The sequence below is a fragment of the Temnothorax nylanderi genome, unplaced genomic scaffold (assembly GCF_030848795.1).
Source record: "Temnothorax nylanderi isolate EJ_2023f unplaced genomic scaffold, tnyl_v1.0 TNYL_tig0022_pilon, whole genome shotgun sequence".
Lineage (NCBI taxonomy): Eukaryota > Metazoa > Arthropoda > Insecta > Hymenoptera > Formicidae > Temnothorax > Temnothorax nylanderi.
The window spans coordinates 304,389-325,359 of NW_027249084.1; the positions used below are offsets into that span (position 1 = coordinate 304,389).

A 20,971-nucleotide genomic window follows, 5' to 3' on the forward strand; every position below is an offset into this window, starting at 1 on the left:
TGGGGGAACATATAGAAATTCTAGTAATAGACTAATAGAAATAACCATAATAGCGTCTCTAGATTAATTTCTGTGTTCCCCCCTTACCTCGAAAAAGGAATCATTGACGCGCAGACCGCGCAGTATACATAATTCTTTTTAATATTTCTGTGCGATTATTTTTTTGCTTTATGTACAGTTTCGTGGATACTGAAGAGCACATTGTCGAGATCAGCATCGGGTATACTCAGCATCAAGGACTCCATTAATTGTAGAAAATCTCGAATTTTCTTTTCTTTTAAAGTCAATTTTGACTGCGCAGTGTTTTGTGGTAAAGGAGCGGGCAATGGAGGTGGAATTATTGGTGGTGCCTTTGCCAATTCGGTTAAAGCTGACGCTATTTTCTCGATGCCGTTATTGTTTTTGTTGGTTCTTCCTCTTCTAATTTTTTCATTAGTTCTATTTTCTTCATCTTCCTCAGGGAAATTATCAATAGTCCTGAAATAGATAATAATCTATAAGATAAAAATTATTTTTTACAGATTTGAATTACTACTTTTGTTTAGTTTGTATTTCTTGAAGAAATGTCAGATTCTCGAAATATGGCCACGATTCGGGAGCAGCGGCAGCAGATCCAGTTGTTTTTGGACGAGAAGCTACTTTTCTCCAAAAATAATCGACCAAACTTTTCCATTTGGATTGAGCCACAATTGGATTAAAGAAAGAAGAGATATCGGGAAATGTATCTAAAATATTTAAAATTATTAAAGAATTAAGGCGAGTTTGTATATTGTGAGAGCACATTTCAGTTTAGTTTAGAAAATTGTTTAGTTTCTAATAAATTTTTAGGTCTTACCTTTCAAGTCTTTCACGATAAAATCCCATGCAATGCTTATTTTAAATTTTGACCTTTCTTTCATAGGAATGCAGTAATTCCATATAATTTCATTATTTTTTACTAATTGAATCAGGTGTGCGATACTTTCAGACGTCCAGACATTGTCTACTTCTCCTGTTTTAAATTTTTTTTACATCTAGATTTTTCCAAAACCGAAAATTTTTTTTGTTTTGTTGAATTGCCACAATGCTCATTTACTTTATTAATGCACTCATTAATATCTTCTGCCATCTTTTCGCGTTCTCCATTGCCATCAGAAACAAGGTAGCCTGTTTCTGGATCAACTTTTTTAAAAAAACATAATTATAAAATTAAGACGGTTTTGCCCATGGATTTTGGTCCTTCTAAATTAATGTAATTTTGATGCTTATATTATAAGCATCTTATTTAAACAATTTAATTTACTGCAAAAAATATTACTTTAACCAGGGTGAGACAATATTTTTCGCAATAAATTTAATTATTTAAATAAAATGTTTATTAAAATTACATCAATTTAGACGGACCAAAATCCATGGTCGAAACATCTTGGCGATTAATCTGACCAAAATCAATGGTCGTATTGTCATGACGATTATTATAGTCAGTTGGGTCGATTAACAAGTCTTAACTGTTATTTTGATTAATTATAATTGCTGGCGAAGTAAATGTTACTTGCTCGATAATTATAAAAAACAGAGTTTTAAAAAAATATACCAAATTCTTTAAGCGGGTAGGCAATCTTGACAAGCAAAGAATTTATCTTTTTTCTTTTAAATTAAATATTTAAGAAATAAAAAAACTATGAATATTTGAAATTTTGGCACATAATTCGCTATATTCTTTTATGATTTATTTAAAAAAAGAATCATTAAAAAATATTAATAATAACGGGAGTTATCGCGGTAATGAAGGGAAGCAGTTCAGCAGCAGGTGGTGGACATGAAATCTCGAAAACAGCTCCAACGATTTCTTTTAAAAGTTTTTTATAAGTTGTTGAAAACAATATCTAATAAGATATGTCGGAAACAGAATTTCGAAAAAAATTCTTTAAAAATATTTTTTAGTTGCAAAGAAGTATAAAATTGCATTTTCAATTTTATTAGAGAAAATGCAATTTTACACTTTTTTGCAAATAAAATATTTTTTTTTAACAATTTTTTTCGAAATTCTGTTTCCGACACATCCTTAGATATTGTTTTCAACAACTTATAAAAAATTTTTGAAAGAAATCGTTGGAGCCGTTTTTTCGAAATTTCATGTCCACTACCAGCTACTGAACTGCTTCTCTTCATTACCAATAACTCTCCAGTTATTATTAATATTAATAATTTTTTTTTAATAATTATAAAAGAATATAGAATTATATGTGCCAAAGTTTCAAATACTTAGAATTGTTTATTTCTTAAATATTTAACTTAAAAAAATCTATTTTTTCGCTTGTCAAGGCCGGTTGTCTACCCCCTTAAATATTATTATTATACATATATCAAGAGACACGGTAGTGTCTCGCGCCAAGTATACGCGGAGCGAGACCGACCGTGACTCTTTTACGCGACGCGACGGGTTGCGAGTACTCGAGTATACCTATCCGTGGACGCATAACAAAATTTGTATCAACAGATACTGAAAGACCATTTAAGCATTCGTGATCTATCTCATTTTCTTCATCAGGGATAAGATTTTTGGCACCACACACTCCGCAGGAATACTGCTGAATTTCGTCTTCCTAAACAATTACCGACATTTTATTATAATTTTTTTAATTTTATCTTTATTTTGTTTTTTAATTTATAAATTAAATAAACTAATAAGGTTTACTGGCAAGTATACATAATTTATTACTGCAGTATTTATTACTCTTTACAGATTTACTTTTTTACTTACGCTTGTCCTTTCCATATTTTTTATATTTTTTTATATATTTTTTATATTCTATATTTTTTTATATTTTATATTTTATATTTTATATTTTTCAATACTTTTTTATTACTCTTATTATTTTATAACCTTTACTACAAAATTGCGTCTTATATGTCTATGTTATACGATAACGCCGATGACGGCGACCATGATTACATGATATCGGCGACCATGGTTACACGTTGTCGGCGATCATCTTACACGACGTAGGCTACCACGTTACACGACGTAGGCGGCTACGATAAACGATGTCGGCGACTCCGATATATGATGTCGCCTACATCTCGACATGAGTGAAAACGCACCTTAAGAATGTCCTGTGGATGTCGTCAAAATTGTTTTGTCGATCTGATTTTATATTATTTAATTATATATTGTAATTAAAAAAAGAGTATGCGGAATGCGGAATTATAATATATTTCTACAGGTTTTTAAAATATCTAGTATAATGTAATCTAGTTATATATATATATATATATATATATATATAAATTAGATTACATTAATATTATAATAATAAATATTATATAATTGCGCATACTTTTTTACCTTTAATTACAATATATAATTAAATAATATAAAATATATGTATTAATATATATTAATAAAATATATATTATATATATGTATATATATATATAATACTACAGATTTTTAGTAGCAGCGAATATCGGAACGCATTCCATGTATGTATGTATAGGTTGCGTGCGCAGCGGCTACTATAGCTTAATTTGCCTAGGATTGGTCTCTCTCGCGTGGAGCGCAGGCATTGGCGCGATTCAGTGTCGCCAGTGATGCGCGCGTTCTAATTGGTCGAGAGTGGCGTGCGAGTTGCGTGTCACGTGTCATGTGCCGGTCGTGCGTGATGTTACGCGCGTCGTTCTTTCGCGGCGGCCATTGTTCTGGTTGTGCGTTGTGCGCCCGCCGATTCTGAGTTGGTCGTATTTAGCGTTAACGTCGGCAGTCCGAAGTCCCGCGTCGTAGTTTAATTAAGTTGCGTTAGTCAGTCGCGTTCTGTAATTAGTAAGTCGCGTCGCATATTTTTAGTGATCTGTCTGTTGTGAGCGTACCGCGCGTCGCTTCTTACCGCGCGGCACATGTTATATCCTGTGCAACACGTCCTGTGTGCAACAGCCTCCTCCATTTGCTTTTCGCCGGGACGAGACCGCGTGTTAATTCTATACCGTGAAAGTAGTGAAAGTGACATTTCTGATACATATATATACATATATATATATATTATTGAGAGACGTCGACGTATCTTACGTAAGTATCTTAATATAAAAATTTTACTTTTGGACTTTGCGTCGCAATATATCTCCGCTCGTGGGGCATGTAAAGCTAGAACTACATCTATCGTAACGCTTATTTGATCGTGGTCGTAAGCAATAAAGCCATCGTAAACCGTATATCTATGCCAATACATCTATAAACACATTTTTCTTCACATGTCGAGAAAGCTGACAAGTTAGGTTATATGTTGTAATAGTTTAATAGTTTGATTAAAAATATATTTATTCGTACACAGGTATCACTTTGGCCAGAGCTAACTAGACAGTTGATGAGGACCGTTGTCAGGACCGTGAAATTTATAAAGAATTTTTTCAAGGAGGAAGTAATAATTTGTAGACGTATTGTCTAACCACGTGTAGAACTACGAAAAAATTCATAGCTACGTGCTTGATACTAACAAGTATGATATTTTTATATGTGACACTTCCTGCATAAAAGCATGATTTTTAATAATTGCTGCCAGAAATACTTCTCAGGTTACGGTCAACGTGACGCTACAAATGCTTCGAAGCATTCCTCTTCTCTTTTCTTTCAATGAAGAAAGAAGGAGAAGAAGACCGCTCCAAAGCATTTGTAGCGTCACGTTGACCGTAGCCTCAATGTATGCAATACATATATATATATAGGTGCGTATATAATAGATTGAGCATATCTTAAGAAGCCAATTGAACTTCGACACGCATCGGTATTTGTAATTTTTCCCTCGTTGCACACTTTCTGCTTGACCTAGTGTCACAACAAAGAAAGTCTGAAAAATATTCGAAGTGGAAAAATAAATCCTGACGGTATTGTACGTGAATTCGAAGATCCGTGCAACTGCACACGTTCAAAGGTTTATTCAGTGATTTATGAATACGCGCGCGCGAGAAGATAGACATTTGTTCAACATTTTACACACGTAATATAACGCCGACGACGATGATGCTTCCAAGTTTGGCCAGCGTTGTTCTATGGAAAAAAGGAGGAAAAAAAAGAAACCATGCCATTTCACGTCCGCACAGATTTCAAGCACGCTAGAAGCTACGCTCCGAGTTTTCAATCAATTTTAGAAGTGTTTGGAAACATCTAGTTATTTTTTATTAAAATGTTTTTATTTGAAAATGGAACGCACAATAAAATAGGGTTTAATTTCTTGCCTTTGATAGCAAGAATTTAATATGGCCGTGATGACTACCCATGAGTCTTAAAAATGAGGAACTTTCTTTTTTTATGCTTCTTTTACCTATATGGTTCTATATGCAGAACATAGTCAATAGTTCTTGTAATAAATGTTTGCATAACTATATATACATTTTAGCTGTACTATATATAAGCATTTATAAGCTGTGTTTTTTTATAATAAAATAAATATTAATCTGATTTTACTTTCTCGACCATTTCGCGAATTTCATAATCTCTATAAATGCTATTTTCAGAAATATACATCAAAAACGTCTACACTACATCCATTTTACATCCTGGGGGCCTATTACGTATCTTTTCACGAGGTAAAAATGCGAAAAGTGAAAGAATTCACTAGAATATACTATAATTTTATTGGTTGAAATCTAAATCTGTTCACTTTTCGCATTTTTACTTTGTGAAAAGATACGTAATCTAGGCCCCCTGGAAGGATATAACAATATTTACTGGACGTCTTTGGGTGATACGATGTACCGCCCAAAGACGTCCAATAGACATCGTTAGTACGTACAATGACATTTATTGGACGCCTTTGGTACGTACCGTTGTACGTACTAACGATGTCTAATGGACGTCTTTGGGCGCCACATTTTTCGTACAAAAAGACGTCTACTGGACGTCTTCGGTACATCTTCAGTACGTCATGTGACGTACGGACGGGACGTCGTTTAGACGTCTAAAAGACGTCGGCGTGTTGCGTGGGTTGCGGTACCATCGAAATAATAGCATTGACGAACCTTGATGATATTTTTGATGTCCAAGGACAAGTCTATTATAGAACGTAGATAAATTAATTGATATTTCCTCTCTTTTGTAAATCTCTCTTGTAAATCGGAAAATGAATCCTGCATCACCAGCTACTATTCATAGCACGTATGGTTAATTGAATTCTTATCATTAATATACAACTTTTGGAATATAATAGTTACTTACTTATATATATAAATATGCTGTAAATAAAGAGCACTCCGCACTGCTCGATCGACACACGTATATACGCCGCACACTCACGCATCGTATGTAGGATAATCATGTACATCATGGCTGTCGCGATGAGCGTTGCGCACAATATAAAACAATAACATTATAACAACAGAAAATTAATATACTACCAACGTTATTTCTAAGTCCAAATTACAAGGAATTTTAAACTGTTGCATTGATCTCAAATAAATGTCAGAGTAACATTTGTAAAATATTTTCTGTAACGTTTTTAAAATATTTTAACAACGTTCAAAAAAATCATATTACGAAATAATATTTTTTAAATATGTGTATAATAATATTAAAAAACATTTAAAAAATACACACATAAAGTCAATATTTCTAAACATTAATTTAATGTTCCTTGCTTACTGGGTTCTTTGTTCACATTATACGAATGGCGCGTGTATCTTATTTTGTACATACAAACTGTACAACTTCTGTATTAAGCAAACGTTTAGGTAGGTGACAGCTCAAAAATGTATTTTTTTAATTTTTTTTTCGATTTTTGTCTTGAAATCAACACTCGCGCGATGTGTTTTCGTGCATATTTCAATTGTATATAAATTTTTTTAACTTCTGTGTGCAGTCTACTCAAAGTTGGAGCCCTCCCTGCAATTGTCGGTAATTTCGGTCAGTTTAGGATCCCCTTAACTGTTAATATCTCGCTTCGCGGGGCAGAGCGACAGTTTTTTCTGCCAGATTCTTTCGTTTCACGCAAAAACGCGTCGATTAAGCCTAAGTTCAACGAAATCGGTGAGGAGGCCACTATTCTGCATATTTACCCAAGTTTGTGTGGATATACCTTAAAGGTGCCATTTCACGTTGACGCTCGACGCTCATTTTCAGCGAGCAAAAACCTTCAAATATAATATATTTTATTTATATACATATATAAATTTACTTATATAATATAAATAAGTAAAAAATATTATTTCTAGGGTCACGTGGTTTCGCTTTGACGCTAGCGTCAAGAAATAAAGCTGAATTTATTCAACATCCAGCGTTGACGCTGAATCGTCGTTGATCGTCTCAGTACAATCAAAAATAGGCTTCGAAATACGTAAAATATTAATTATTTTCAAGTAATATCTTCAAGTAATAATATTTTACGAATATATATATAAATAAAAAATATTATTTCTAAAGATTTTTGCTCACTGAAGATGAGCGTCAAGCCGATCGAGCGTCAACGTGAAAAGGCACCTTAACAGTTGACCGACACTTGTGAAACTGTGCCTAAAAGTAAGAGCCAATCACGTTTGATTGCTACTGAGCGGTTTGTTCTGCTGAACGCGCCCATGCCGCCCATTGATTGCGATGGAGTGGGGGTAAAACACTAGCTTTTCTTCGCTACATGAAATTGTGGCTTTAAAATATTAGAATTTCTAGGTTAGAAAACAAACATGATGCATAGTTATCAGTACAGATTTTACTGTTGTTTACGTTTATTACTGTAACAAGCTTCGAGACATAAGATTTCTCGAGTTCAATACAAGTGAAATTCTGCCGAAATACTCGCGAAACATGACGACTACCGTAACAGACGTACAGCAACCCGATACCAAATATCGACAAACGCAGGTTAGGAGTTGAGTGTTTAATGTTAAGTTTAACTGTTACAGTTGTGAGGTGTATATTTATCGATTAAAATTTTAAAAAGCAGAATGACTATTCAACTATTTAATGTATATTTTATTTATTCGTAAATGTATGTAATGGCAATTTTCTCAGATCTAATTATCGTAACTGTACAAATTGTAGAGATTGGAGTTGACGCCGGAGGAAGCAAAGGCCTGGCACGCATGCATGAGAAGCTCGAGTGTCATCATGCCGGCGCTCATTAGCGCAGCCATAGGATACGGGGCGTGTAGTGTAACCCCGTTTCGCGCATATGCCAAATATGCCGCCTTAGCCGGCAGTGTGATAGGCCTGATTGGGGGTAGAATAGCCATTTCCGAAATGTGCCTAGCGAAAGTCGCTTCCATGCCGAACAGTACTCTCCAAGACAGATTGATAGAAGCGGGTTATTATGGAAATAGGCCGGAGTATAGGTATTGTTAGATAGCTCAATTACTTCTAGATTCATTTATAATCTTTTGTTGAAGTGGAGTCTCATTCATCTTTGTTTATAGAGAGAGACAGTATCAAAGATTTCAACCGCTGGATGTGCAGACTGAAGTGCAAAGCCCAGCAGAACCGTCTACTGGAATAGTGTTCAACGATTATCCATCAATGAACGCATATGATACATATTCCAGTATTAATGACAGCAGTGAGTTGTGAAAGTTATCATTAAATCTGTTATGTGCTCTCTTCTACGCAACTAATTGCATGAATTATAATTATGTATTATATCAGTCATATTTCACTTATTTGCTGCATGAATTATGTTTAAAGGTGACTTCCACATTTCCGAGGATGCGGATCTGACTGAACCGCTAAATCTGCAAAAAGGCGTCAGTTATGACGAGTTGAGGCATAAAAATAGAGACGAGTTCTACAAGAAAAATAAGCAGTGGCATGCTCCTAGACCATCAAAAGAACCTCCGGTGGCGAGAGAGACAACCGAGCAAGCTCTCACAACCGACAACCCTTTACCGATGCAGAAGAAAACTAAATACGGTGACGTGTGGGATTGAAATTTAATCGTCTGAGTTTAATTTGCTTATCTCCGCGTATTGCGGACAGCACATATGTATATATGTAGAAGTATGCGAATGTGATAAAGAAAAGTTTGAATATTGCTAAATATATGAATAAAATGAAAGCAATATAAATCACGTTCGCAATAATCGTGTCATGAGTGTAATCAAGCTCCATGCGTCAATACCGAGACTCGCATTCTTACTGTCTAAGCGACGTGTTGAATGATTCACGAGTTTAGATGGAAATACGAGACAACTCATGTACTACCGCTCATAATTGAGTCGCAATCCCGCAAGATAGCGGTGAGACACAAACGACTATGAGGCGGCTAATTGATAGATGACGCCAGTCCGTAAATGCGCGTAAATGGAGCTCGCTTGCTCGCACACGTGCGAGGCGGCCGCTCATAAAGCAGCGCAATGTAATGTAACGCTAGGTAATGTAGCGCGTTCTCGACTCTCCGTCATTCCGGGTATGGTGTCATCCCCGTCGTGTTGTCACCTTGACGTACCCAGGATAGAAACCTCGCTCACTTCCCTGTCATAAGAGCCGTCGCCGCGCGCGTCCATTCCCTATACTTTCCATAAGTTAACCGATAATTGCCGTTCGGTATTTGCCGTACGGCTCGCGTTGCGCCCGCGACCTGCCCTGTCTCCTCCTATCGCGCGTCCCGCATCGCGGGCCGATTTGCATACGACTTTGCTGCGAGTCGTGTTACATTTCTCTCGCGCATTGCTCGCGAGTCGCGCTCGCGATTATCCTCGCCACCCTCGTGTCATCAAGCGACGTAATCGCCCCGGAAAAATTGGAATTACCGTCTTGCCTCGGGTCGCAACGCCTTTCGTGCCGATGAAACTAATACTTCGTTCTTGACGTCATCTATCCAATTCTATGATAAGCGCGAGAGCCTCGCTTTGGCAAGGGTTTTACGATTAAAGAAAAAATAGTGAGACGGCGATAATAATTATTACGTAATTATTACGTAAAATCGATAACAATAGTTATAACATAAGCATTCTCTGCGCTTCCCAGGCGCGTAAAGGTCTGGGAGTTTGAATTACGATTTATAGCGATTTGGCACGATTAATAATTTTTTCCAGAAAAGTCAGTAGCACGGCGCGGTATTAATAGGATCCGGTTGATTTACTCCGGTATCTCGTCTCGATCTTCCCGTCGTCGCTCGGCCGGGTTCGGGTCGGGAATATCGGCTATCTCGGCGGTACATACACAGGATGTGCACTGCACACATACACGATCGTTTCGCTTTACTTGCCGCGCAGTGGTTGCGAATGCAAGTCGACAGCGATTGGCTATCGGGCGCGACCAATGGGCGAGTACTACTCCCATTCATAAGTCGCGTCGCTTCCGCGGGGAGCACGTTGGTGGGGAGGGCGGCGTGCGGGCACACTACAGTCACTACACCCTTGTATCTCGCGGCTGAATTCTGACCGGTCAGCCGTGCTCGTCATTTGCTCGCGCGCGCTCGCCGTCCCTCGCGCGAGCCGGTTTGCCCCTACGGTCACTTTTAGTCCTAAACTCGATGATGTATTCCGCGTGTCATTGCGCCTTATCACGCAAACTTATCATTCTCCGTCTATAACTAAATAACCCTTCGCATTAATTTATCTAAATTACGGTAATTTAATTTTCTCGCGCAAACTTTTTAATTCACGCGCCTCATAATTATTCCATTACTTTATCAACGACCATAAAGTAATTACGGTAAAGGGTAAAGAGACATATAGCGTTCATTGCTAGTCATCTTTGTTCGTATGCTTTATCGTATACTTTATTTTTGTCGTTACAACACCATATAATTTCAAATTTGTAAAGTTTGCGAGAAAAAGAGTGACGTTGATGTAACCTCAAGTATTCGCGGTCACGTTCGGTTTAATGATATACAGCGTTTTTACGACAAGACAAATGAGAAGGGGATTTCCGAAACTCGTAGCCGCTCGCGCTCATTATCCTCCTCAAAGTAATCCGGTTCCCAGGAAACGTCTCCCTCGGTTAGGCGCAAGGAATGTAATTCGCGCTGTGTTACGTATATTTCGGACGGATTACTTCTGGTCCCAGGAAACTCGTCGGAATTTCGAGGCGTCGCATACATATGCATACGTACGTATATACGTATACACAACGTCGTGCGCGCGCGCGCGCGTCACGATTCACGTGCCTGGTTAAACGATCACGTGTAGAAAGGGGAGTCACGCAGGTGCAGGTCATGTGAAATATTTGCACTTTGTCGTAATTTGCGTAACCCATTGCATATATAATAAATCCGCGCCGCGCGGAGCTAAAGCGCCGCGATAGAAAATCGTTTCACAATCTAAAGAGAAAGGGAACCTTTCTGCCTCGTCGCGATCGCGAGGAACGGCGAGAGGCGAGGAGAGGAGAGGAAAAGCGAAGCGGACGGGCGGACGGACGGGGGATGAAAAGAGAGAGAGAGAGAAAGAGCGGAGATGCATGCGTCCGCTTCTCCGTGTATTATGCGATCGCATTATGGACGCGCGCGCGCGGATATATCGCGAGAAACGTCACATTCTGGGATTCGACTGATCGAGTCGCGGTGACTCGCGGATCGAATCGATTAATGCGCCGGCCCCGCCGTTTTGTTATAACTCGGTCCTCCCACTCCGTTTCTCCCGAAAATCGGCTGTTATTGTAGGTACATTTATCCACCAGATTCGTCTTCAGATTAAATGATTGATCTGCCCATCATTACATCGTCGCCACAATGCAGTCGTTGATGAAGCTGGAAAGATAGCGCATACTTATATCGCAGCGTTCTAAGCATATAAGAGAACATAAAGAAAAAAACGCGAGAATTTGAGACGCTCCAACTAGCAGACAGTTCAAAAAGACGGTTTAAAAGACGACATAATTTTTCAGACGTTCTTTAGACACGTTTTTTAAGCGTTTTTAAAACGTATTTTACAAGCTTTTGCTAACTGGGGCGATATAAATACATATCAGAATGCATTTTTAACTTGATTTTTCGTCGCGTTTTGAATTTCGCCAATAAATCCTTTCGTTTCGCACTGAGAGCGGTACGCGGTCACTTTGCCCGTGCGAAAATTTGCAGCACGGCCTTCCGATTCCGTTGGAGAAAGTTACGTTCGTGATCGAACTTGTTATACGTATTATTTTGAAACGACATAATAAATAGCTCAAAATACAAAATTATACGCGACCCAGAGCTCTGCCTGACGGCTTATCATCGGCAACCGTTTCATACGCGTGAAAGATTAAATACGTAAAATCAAAACTAAACAGCGATTACGCGACATTAAGTCGAAATAAAAAAAAAACAATTTTTAATGTTTTAACCGACAGTCGTGATAGCTGGCCATATGCGACGGTGGCTGCATTCCGATATTTACTGTCAGCAACAGTCAGTACTGAAAATCTGTAATATGTGTGACGTAAGATATAGAAAAATATAGATTTTCAGTTACTGACGGTGAATATCGGAATACAGCCAGTGCGTAACGCTTGAAAATGGTGCAACTTCACGTATGTCAAGGTGTTCGCGATACCTTGAGTTAGCTAGTTACATCATCTCGTATTTGCTTCAAAATTAATTGTTACGCCATATTCAGACCGGTCGTTATTTCGCTAAGCAGCAGGGTGAGTCGCGCGCGTGACGTCAGAGGCACGTGACGCGCCGCGCGCATCGTGATTCGTTCGTTCTCCCAATTTGAATTAAGTTCGCCGCGAACGCGATCTCGTCAACGCTACGAGAGGGTGAGCGAAAGGCGGTGGAATATGTTTGAGGGATGATTCGCTCAGAAGAAAGTAACCGCAGACGCGCGAGACGGCGGGGCCGCGAAAGCGGCTGGACGGAGGGAAGAGGAGGGGGGAAGGGCGAAACAGGAGGGCAGGGGAACGTCGAGAGAAGTGTGCCAAAGTCGGCGGAGGTAGGAGTCCCCTCGATAGCTCACGTCGATAATCGCGCTGTCGAGACGCGCGGGCGGCGGTTCGTCTTGCGCTGTGTTTGTGCGGCGGGAGAAGGACGCGACGATTCGTGGAACGCGCGCTCGATCGAGACAGCGGAATCGTAGGAGACCGAAGGTGAGTGAGTAGGGTAGGACATTATGCGGGAGGGGGAAAGTGTGTATATATATATGTGGATGAATACTCGACGCGAACGGAGAGAGCGAGCGAGAGAGCGAAAGAGAGAGAGGGGGTAAGACGAGCGACCGGGCGCGCTTAAGGAAGAGAGATCGAGAGAGAGAGGGAGTGAGAGGCGCTCGCGGTGTCAGGACGGGGGCGTGCGCTCGATGGCCGCCTAGACCGCTCGAATCGGTCGCGCCCGGGGCGTGAGCCAGGCGCGCGAGATCGGGAATGAGAGAGAGAGAGAGAGAGAAAGTGGAAGAGAGAGGGAAAGAGAGAGAGAGAGAGAGAGAGAGAGAGAGAGAGAGAGAGAGAGAGAGAGAGAGGAAGAAAAGAGCGCGAGCGCGCGAAAGAGAGAAGCGACACGCTCGCCGCGGAGGGCTGCGTTCGCCAAGCAGTTACTCTGGAACCGTTGCCTTGACGACACGCATCCACGCATGCGCGTGCGCAACGCGGACGGTACGCGAGCGCAGCTAAAGAGTTGTGCGCGCCAGTTTCATCCGTCACCCTCGCCTCCGTATCATCATCGTTTCCACCACCACCGTCGCCACCACCACCGGTACCACCACCACCATCACCACCACCATCATCATCAACGGTGCCCGTCACCCTCGCCTTCTCGTAAGTCCTCCGCTCTCTTTCTCTCCGTCTTTCTATCTCTCTCTCTCGCTCCCACCCTTTCTCTCTCTCTCTCCGCCCTCGTCCTCGTGGTCCTCCGTGGCGAGCACGCGCGCGCGTCAACGCGTTAACGGGAGTCCGCGCTGTCACCGTCGAGAAACGTCATTTCGCGGATCTTGCGGCGGTCGACCACGATCGACGTACTCGATCGTTCGCGAGCGTGCGCGCGCGCGCGCTTTATCCTCCTCGAATCCTGCTAGAGCACTCCCTTTCGTATCTCGCCTCGTATCGCGCGTCGCGCGAAAATTACGCTGGAAACGATCGTACGTTCGCGATTTGTCGCGAGTGCCGGCAAAGCTAACGAAAGTGTTTTGTCGACAAGTGGCCGTTCATAGGAAGAAAAAGAAAATCATTGAGCGAAGGAGCATTCTGGGCGAGCGATCGACGATGTCGATCTTTTGGAGAAACGTTTTACTAATGGAGGAATTTAATTATTGTTGTTAAGCGTCGCGAGTGATCGAGAACGGGATCAAACTAGTTTCGAACTTGTCCGATGTCTCCGTTTGGGAAACGCGTTACCGCGAGAACTCGAAAAGTATCGTCAGTGACTCGTGTTTTAATTTAAAAATCGGAGTCGAATGCTTCTTCCTGCTCGCATTAGTGCCCTCCGACAGCGGCGCGTTGGCGGCGTCGGCGACGACGGCAACGACGACGTCGCCGATCGGACTACTCTCTCCATCGACGAAAAGTAACTCGGAATAGTAGCGAATTTCCCGCAGGACGCGATGCTCGCAACGACCCTCGACGAGCGCTCGGCAGCCTGGTGCGGGATAGTGTTTCGCACCCGGAATTCGTTGGACTCGACACGCGGGACGTCAACGCGGTTCCGATGTACGTGACTGTCGTGATTGCTGTCGCCAACTATCATCGGATATCGCGAATTCAAGTGACATTGCGTGAAACTCAAGCTGCGCGCGAGATAGTAATGCCCCGTCTTTTGCTACGGTCTATCCGAAGAGAGGGCGAAACCAGAATTTGAAAGGAAGAATCTGCGATCGAGAGAATCGATCCGTCGACTCCGTTGCTCCGAGAGTCGGTGACGATCGTTGGCAGATAAGGGACGAGCGGTGACCGCAGATCGGATAGCGCCGCGAAAATCAACCCTTGGACGACTCGGGAACGATCCACGGCCGGATCGATTCTTCGCTGCGTCTCCGCGGAAAATGGTAGTACCGCGTCGTCGTCATTTTCTACCTCGACCCACCTGAAGAGACGAGAGATCTAAATTCTCGGAGAGGTAGGGATCCGAGGATCCGCGAATCGATCCTCTCAGCCGTCGGCCGGTGGATATCACGGCGCGAGCGGCGACGGTCGTGGATTGGATGGTGCCGCGAGGATTAACCCTCGGCAGGACGACGACACGGGAGTCGGAGCCGGAGCAGCTACGCTTCTACGATTCTCCGCCGCCACGGATGGACGCGAGCGTGTGCTGTTTGCCCGCCGGTGCCGCGGCCACCACGGGGGTTACGCAGCACCCTCATCCGGCGTCTCTGCCCGGTTTACCGTCCGCCGTCGGCGTCCAGCCGCCGACGATCCAGCCGTCCTACGCCGCCCAATACGCCGCCGATCAGATAGTGCCCGATCGGGCCCAACCCGACGGACCCCTCGCGACCGTGCTCGGATGCAACACGCAGGACGGCTGGCACCAGATCTCGTCGACGGCGTCCACCGGGATCACCGGAGCCGTCACCGCCACCACCACCGCGTACATCGACTACTCGTGGCTGCAGATGCAGGTAAGCAATCTTGGGATTGTGGAATCGGAACCATTTACTCGTCCCCTGTACGCTAAATCGTGTATTTTGCGAATAAAACACGAATAAAACTCTAGAAAATATCATTTAGAAAGAAAAATACCGGTCCGGACTGGATCTTGGTAGTCTAATAATATTGTGTGAATTTTACACAGAGTGTTCCAGACCTGTCGTGCCATCTGTTAATGGCAGATACCTGAGATCATTTTGAGCCGAAAATCCAAATACCAAAATGCCAAGGTTATAATAGTTTTTAAATGAGAAGTGTTCAAAGTTTACTAAAAATAAATAAAGTGTCCGAAATTTGCGCACTGTCATGTCGCATTGCACTGTAGTGAAGGTATTTTTAAGCGCATTAATTCATTCTTTTCTTTAGATTTAATGTGGCACGGCACGTCTGGGACACCCTTTTCCGAACTCAATGAACTGCGCGCCGATTTTTTGTCGGTTTTAAAACACAGTTCCTAGTCGGAACAGTAAATCCACATACTTAAATTGATAATTGATTTAAATTTTTGATACTAATAAGCGTTCTTATTAAACCACCGTAAAAAATTTATTGCAAAGTATTTCCACAGCTTCTGAAAAATGTATTTATCTGACAGATGCTTATTGAATCGCTAATTACATGCGAGAGAGAAAGAGAGAGAGAGAGAGAGAGAGAGAGAGAGAGAGAGAGAGAGCCAAATATCGCGTAAACGAAAATATATATGTTAATATTTTAATTTTGATTCAACAATTCATGTACATAAGTATATGGAATAAATTTCAAAGTTGCATGCGGAGTCGATTAAAAAATGAAACGACGAAGCTGTTATACATGAGTAAATAAATGAGAGTAAATTTTCTTTCGTCGATTTTAGTGTCAGATAATACATAGGAAGAAAGATTTGGGGCTCGATTCTTGAGTTCATTCGCAAGAGAAACGTATGCGCAAATTCTGCTCTTATAAAAAAGTTGCAAATTGATTAGCTATGACTTTTAACCAATTAACTTGTCGATTTTTTGTACGAACGGAATTTGCGTACACATTTATCTTGTGAATGAATTCAAGAATCGGGCCTCTGAGTCTCGGCCAAAAGAAATCGAGTGAATTTAATCCGCGCTGATAGGTTAATCGAGAAAATTATAATAGAATCTATTTATGATACTTTCGTATTCCTGGCAGAAGACAAATCTCATCGATTAAGCGTAACTTAATTCAGTATGCGACAGTCATGACGCAAATGTTGGTTTAATTAAGCAGTAATACCTATCGAACCTTGCTTAGTAAGCTATTGTATCGACTTGAGATGAGCCGTTCAATTTTCTTCCTTTTTACGATAGATCTAAATATCTGTGATCGCGCACGTGTCACTCCTCAGTTGGCTACGCTAGTTTTTAGGATTTGTCATAAGTGGCGCGTAAGATTATAGGTTTTCAACCAGACGTAATGCTATAGCCGTTAATTTTTTCGCCGGATATATTGATTATCGGCTACGTTTTGAAAAAAAAAAACGCTTGGTGGGACTGATTCGTTCGGAATCGGTACTTAACTCTGCTCATTACATTTGGAAATTGACTCAAGTACCATGATTAATGAGATTTGCTTTATTCCTAGTCGATATCGACTTCCCATTAGCGCGTCAGTGTGATTTACATCGGCGATATATCGAGCGGTAGATAGTGGATCTCGGAAAAATGATGGTTATTTACGTTCTTAATCATTCGTCAATCGGACGGCTCGACTTTCGACTCGGCTCGGCTCGGCTCGGCGCAACTCCACGACTCCACGATAATGTATCAATTCCCGGGAAGCGCTAGATCGTAAAATAATAGAGCGGAGTAATAATATACCCATTACTATTATCTCGGTACGAGTGAGTACTATATGTTCTCCCCTTATAGACGTAGCGGCGTCTCCGCCACGTAAAGCCACGCTGTTGACAGGGTAAATATCCTTTGATACCGCGCCGTCCGTCTGGCACACGCGTCCTACGTCTCTCTCGTCTATACCTTACGAAGGAAGTTATCTATGTGGCACATGTATGAGCGAGTGCGTGCGTGCGTGCCGATCTCTCATGCCACGAACGAGAGCGTGTACTTTTCACATTATGAAGGCCGTTTCGCTTGTCGTTAAGGTTTCAGGATTTTCGTAAAGGCCGCTATTTCGTTAATAAATCTGTTGGCCTTATACACGGGGTGTTCCAGAACTACCGGTAAGTCGTCTTCTTATCGCAGCGTTTTTGGTCAATTTAAAGGCGACTCTTCCTCGACGAAAATGTCGAGGAACGTCGTATTGCATATCTCCTTAATAATCTATAGTGAATATTAATGAAAAAGACACCTAATAGTTTTGAAAGACACTGTATATGTTTTTCTTCTTGTTATCTTAAAGCAATTTGCGAAAGCGTGTTGATATAATTGAATTTGTTCCCGCGATACTAGTTCTCATAAAATATCTCGATAGAAACCGAGATATACGCTGCCTCTCTCCTATGTGTCTTCCCATATTTTTCTCATACATAAATAATTTTACGATACAATTTTATTATACGATTGTGACAGATTAATTATTGAGATCGAAACCGATCAATTGAAAGTTTCGATCAATGGAAAGTTTTCTCCTCGCGATGTTATCAAAAGAGAAAAGGCACGCGCGACGGTTCGGTATCTCGGCCGAAAAGCCGGTCTACGAATTTTGCACAACGAGCACCTATTACTGTCTTCAAACGGAAACCGGTTTTTTGATACCGTTATCGACTCCTGGATACCGCGTTTTGACGTGCAAAATCGCGATTCACCATCAAATATCGATATAATGTTTGAATCTTAAAGAGCGAATAGGGAGGAACGGACCAAACGTTGAGACAATTGCGAATAAGGAGTAGATATGCAATAAAATTTTTTTATTTATGGAAGACATCAACATTGAACGTCGTAAAATCATGCGAAAATTCCTGCCGAAATCGTGAGTTTGATTTTATAGAGACCAATTTTGTCTGATGATGGATGGAGGTTTTAAAACTTCATCTCCGGAAATTTACTCCTATCATGTACTTTTTCATCGCATATAATTATAATCTTTTGATATATGGTCATGTAATATACATAATTATAAATATTTTCATATATTAAAATAAAAAAAGTTGGTTAATCTTTTCGAAAAATCTAAAATTATGCAATGATGATTTAAATAGCTACATTATTTAAGCCATCTATTAATATTAAATAGCTACTAAATAATTAATATAATTAATCAAGTCGAATTTAAAGAACCTGAGTACAGATCAGGATTGACATTGTTTACTGCGAATATTATGAATATTATACTTTATGAATATAATATCGCACAGACATCTTCGTTTACCAATTCGTTAGCATATTCTCGCTTACATTGGATTTTTCTTACATTTTTTAAATTTTAAATTATAATTTTCTTCGATAGAATATCAGTTTAATATACGCATCTCGGTCTCACGCCATCGTCGGCAGGCGGGGACGCTCGACTAAATCGCGACCGGTAATTAGCCGATACCCCCGACGCAATCTAAACGCATTGTGACGCGTGTAAGATAATAAGCGGACGGAAATCCACGATTATTGTGCTGCTCGAGCCAGAAAGGACATCCCAACCACCACCGGACGAACCATTTCCACGGTTCACCGCCCTTCGTTTCAAAACTGCGTACGATTACCGTTCCGCCGCCGATTATTTCAGTCGCTGTACAAATACAAACGGAGGGAGGAGGCGAGGAGAAAAGGCAGAAACGCGATTAACATTGAGCGGAGATGATGACCTAACCGAAAATACGACGGTAATATCGTTCGTGTCGCTTCGCTTATTTCTACCGACTGACGACAAATTCTTTATCTTGTAACGAGACGTTGTGACTCACAAAGATAGCTTTATATTGCAGTCTTCTCGCATCACAAATATTATACATCTCCAAATAGATTTCTTTATAATAATTATCACTCGCACGACTGCTCGTCCTGTATTATTCCCGCCCCTAAATTTCTGTTTGAATTCTGTGTGCGTTACTACGTTGCCAATTCTTTTTTTAAAACTGTTTTTTTATATCGACAAAAAAAACACTTACGTGTAGTAGAGACGTAGAATAGAACATTCAGATCGACGCGAATACAAATTAGACCGAATCGATGTAATTGGCCCTTTCCCGACGTTTGCTATGATTCCGAAGAACTCTTCGACTCGTCGTCATATTATCCAGCCTCTAGCCAGTGACTCACGTAGAATCGCGAACGTTGTGGGCGTGCAGTTACTTACGTTCTATACTTGCACTCACTTGGGGTCGATTGCGGTCGGATCATGCTTCAACTATGGGATTTACGTAAAAAGAACAAACTTCTTTCCATTCTTTTTTTAATTATATCTTCAAAACTATATAACGGTGAACTCTTTAAAAGAGAATGAGACATGTGAATATTAATTAGGTTATAATTTTTATATAATGCAAAAAGTATTAATTAATATTGTAGAAAATAGAAATAATATTCGAAGAGCGTTTTATATAATTTCTTTGAATATATCACGAGAATTATTGTGTCCACAGAAATTATTCAACTGATAAGTAAAACATCAATATTATTGTGGACCGTGGCTAGATGAAGAATCTGTGGAATGGAAATTTTTCGCTCTTTTCGCGCACCTCTCTCTTTCTTTCTTTCTTCCCTCTTTCTCGCAATACTAGGTATTATCGGAGCTAGCTTGAACAAATTTTATGTATGTATACGTTTATGTCGATTATTCTAAATTTTAAACAAATGTAGAAATATGCGGAACGTGCGCAAAACGTCGTGCAAATATCGTTACTTGCTACCGTATCTCTATTATTTACGCTCGAGCACATTGTACATTTCCATAAGTATGCAGCAGTTGCAATTTTCCTTTTTACGTTACTTCGTTTTCTCCGATAATCATCAAGTAGCTTACAGCGCCTGCGTAATGGTAACAGTAATCATAGTTTTGTAGAAATTGCCATTCCTTCCTCATTATCGCCGTTTTGCAAAGATCTGAAGCGCAGAAATAATAGATCATACTGTTATCGGTAACAAGACATCGTCAATTTTCAAAATATTTAATTTATTCGTAATAAATAGTGATTAATTGTATAACATAAACGTTATGAGCGTCTATTGGAGAGTTTGAATAAAATCAAATATTTCATTAATTTGCGCCAAACAACGAGCCTCATCAGAGGTGTGAAATTATTTTGATATATTATACAAAATATAGTTAATTTTGACTTTAATTTCCGATCATGCTACAGAGATCATCCTTCCACGTATCTACGACGTCGAAATCTATGCGCACTGAAATTATAATTACATTCAGTCCGAAATCCTGATCGGAGGATACAATACAGGATTCACGCGTTGGCACGCCGACACAGTTCCAGCCCCCGGTTAGCTATCGTTAGTTTAGTCCGAGTGCACCAAACCAATGTTACGGACAATTTACTCGCGAAATTAGTTACAAAACGCTCGACCTATCTACCCATCAGCCGCTTCCTCTTCCTCCACGATAAATAGA

At 40.6% G+C, this 20,971-nt stretch overlaps 2 protein-coding genes and 2 long non-coding RNA genes across 9 annotated transcripts in view; 3 read left to right on the plus strand and 1 right to left on the minus strand.

Annotated features, from left to right (window-relative positions):
- Window positions 1–132: 132 nt before the first annotated feature.
- Window positions 133–2,980, minus strand: LOC139769328 (uncharacterized). Of its 3 annotated transcripts, none has more exons than XR_011717540.1 (4): window positions 2,744–2,980; window positions 836–2,585; window positions 536–725; window positions 133–477 (listed from the first exon to the last, which is right to left on the minus strand). It is a non-coding gene; the product is annotated as an uncharacterized lncRNA (long non-coding RNA). The 3 variants fall into 3 exon arrangements; XR_011717539.1 differs by having other exon boundaries at window positions 133–725; window positions 836–991; window positions 1,076–2,585; window positions 2,744–2,979; XR_011717538.1 differs by having other exon boundaries at window positions 133–725; window positions 2,744–2,979.
- Window positions 2,981–3,548: 568 nt separating this feature from the next.
- LOC139769313 (uncharacterized) lies at window positions 3,549–5,431 on the plus strand. The gene is made up of 2 exons (XR_011717531.1): window positions 3,549–4,045; window positions 4,308–5,431. It is a non-coding gene; the product is annotated as an uncharacterized lncRNA (long non-coding RNA).
- Window positions 5,432–7,602: 2,171 nt separating this feature from the next.
- On the plus strand, window positions 7,603–9,021 carry LOC139769333 (uncharacterized). 2 transcript variants are annotated; one of them, XM_071700277.1, is made up of 4 exons: window positions 7,603–7,822; window positions 8,003–8,292; window positions 8,374–8,513; window positions 8,639–9,021. In XM_071700277.1, exons 1-4 carry the CDS (start codon window positions 7,766–7,768, stop codon window positions 8,878–8,880), a joined length of 729 nt encoding a protein of 242 aa, XP_071556378.1. In that variant the 5' UTR covers window positions 7,603–7,765; the 3' UTR covers window positions 8,881–9,021. The 2 variants fall into 2 exon arrangements, with proteins under 2 accessions (XP_071556378.1, XP_071556379.1); XM_071700278.1 differs by lacking the exon at window positions 7,603–7,822 and adding an exon at window positions 7,891–7,926.
- Window positions 9,022–12,768: 3,747 nt separating this feature from the next.
- Window positions 12,769–20,971, plus strand: part of LOC139769330 (uncharacterized) — a 43,680-nt gene continuing 35,477 nt past the window's right edge. Inside the window, exons 1-2 of one of the 3 annotated variants that reach the window (XM_071700268.1) lie at window positions 12,769–12,961; window positions 14,127–15,417. In XM_071700268.1, coding sequence (XP_071556369.1) covers window positions 15,004–15,417 — 414 coding nt within the window. In that variant the 5' untranslated portion in view covers window positions 12,769–12,961; window positions 14,127–15,003. Of the gene's footprint in view, window positions 12,962–13,646; window positions 15,418–20,971 lie in introns of those variants that run through there. The other 2 variants (XM_071700270.1, XM_071700269.1) reach the window with 2 other exon arrangements.

Coding starts and splice junctions, on each gene's coding strand:
- LOC139769333 (XM_071700277.1), top strand. CDS start 7,766: ATGACGACTACCGTAACAGACGTACAGCAACCCGATACCAAATATCGA. Junction 7,823..8,002: donor CCAAATATCGACAAACGCAG/GTTAGGAGTTGA, acceptor TACAAATTGTAG/AGATTGGAGTTGACGCCGGA. Junction 8,514..8,638: donor TTCCAGTATTAATGACAGCA/GTGAGTTGTGAA, acceptor TTATGTTTAAAG/GTGACTTCCACATTTCCGAG.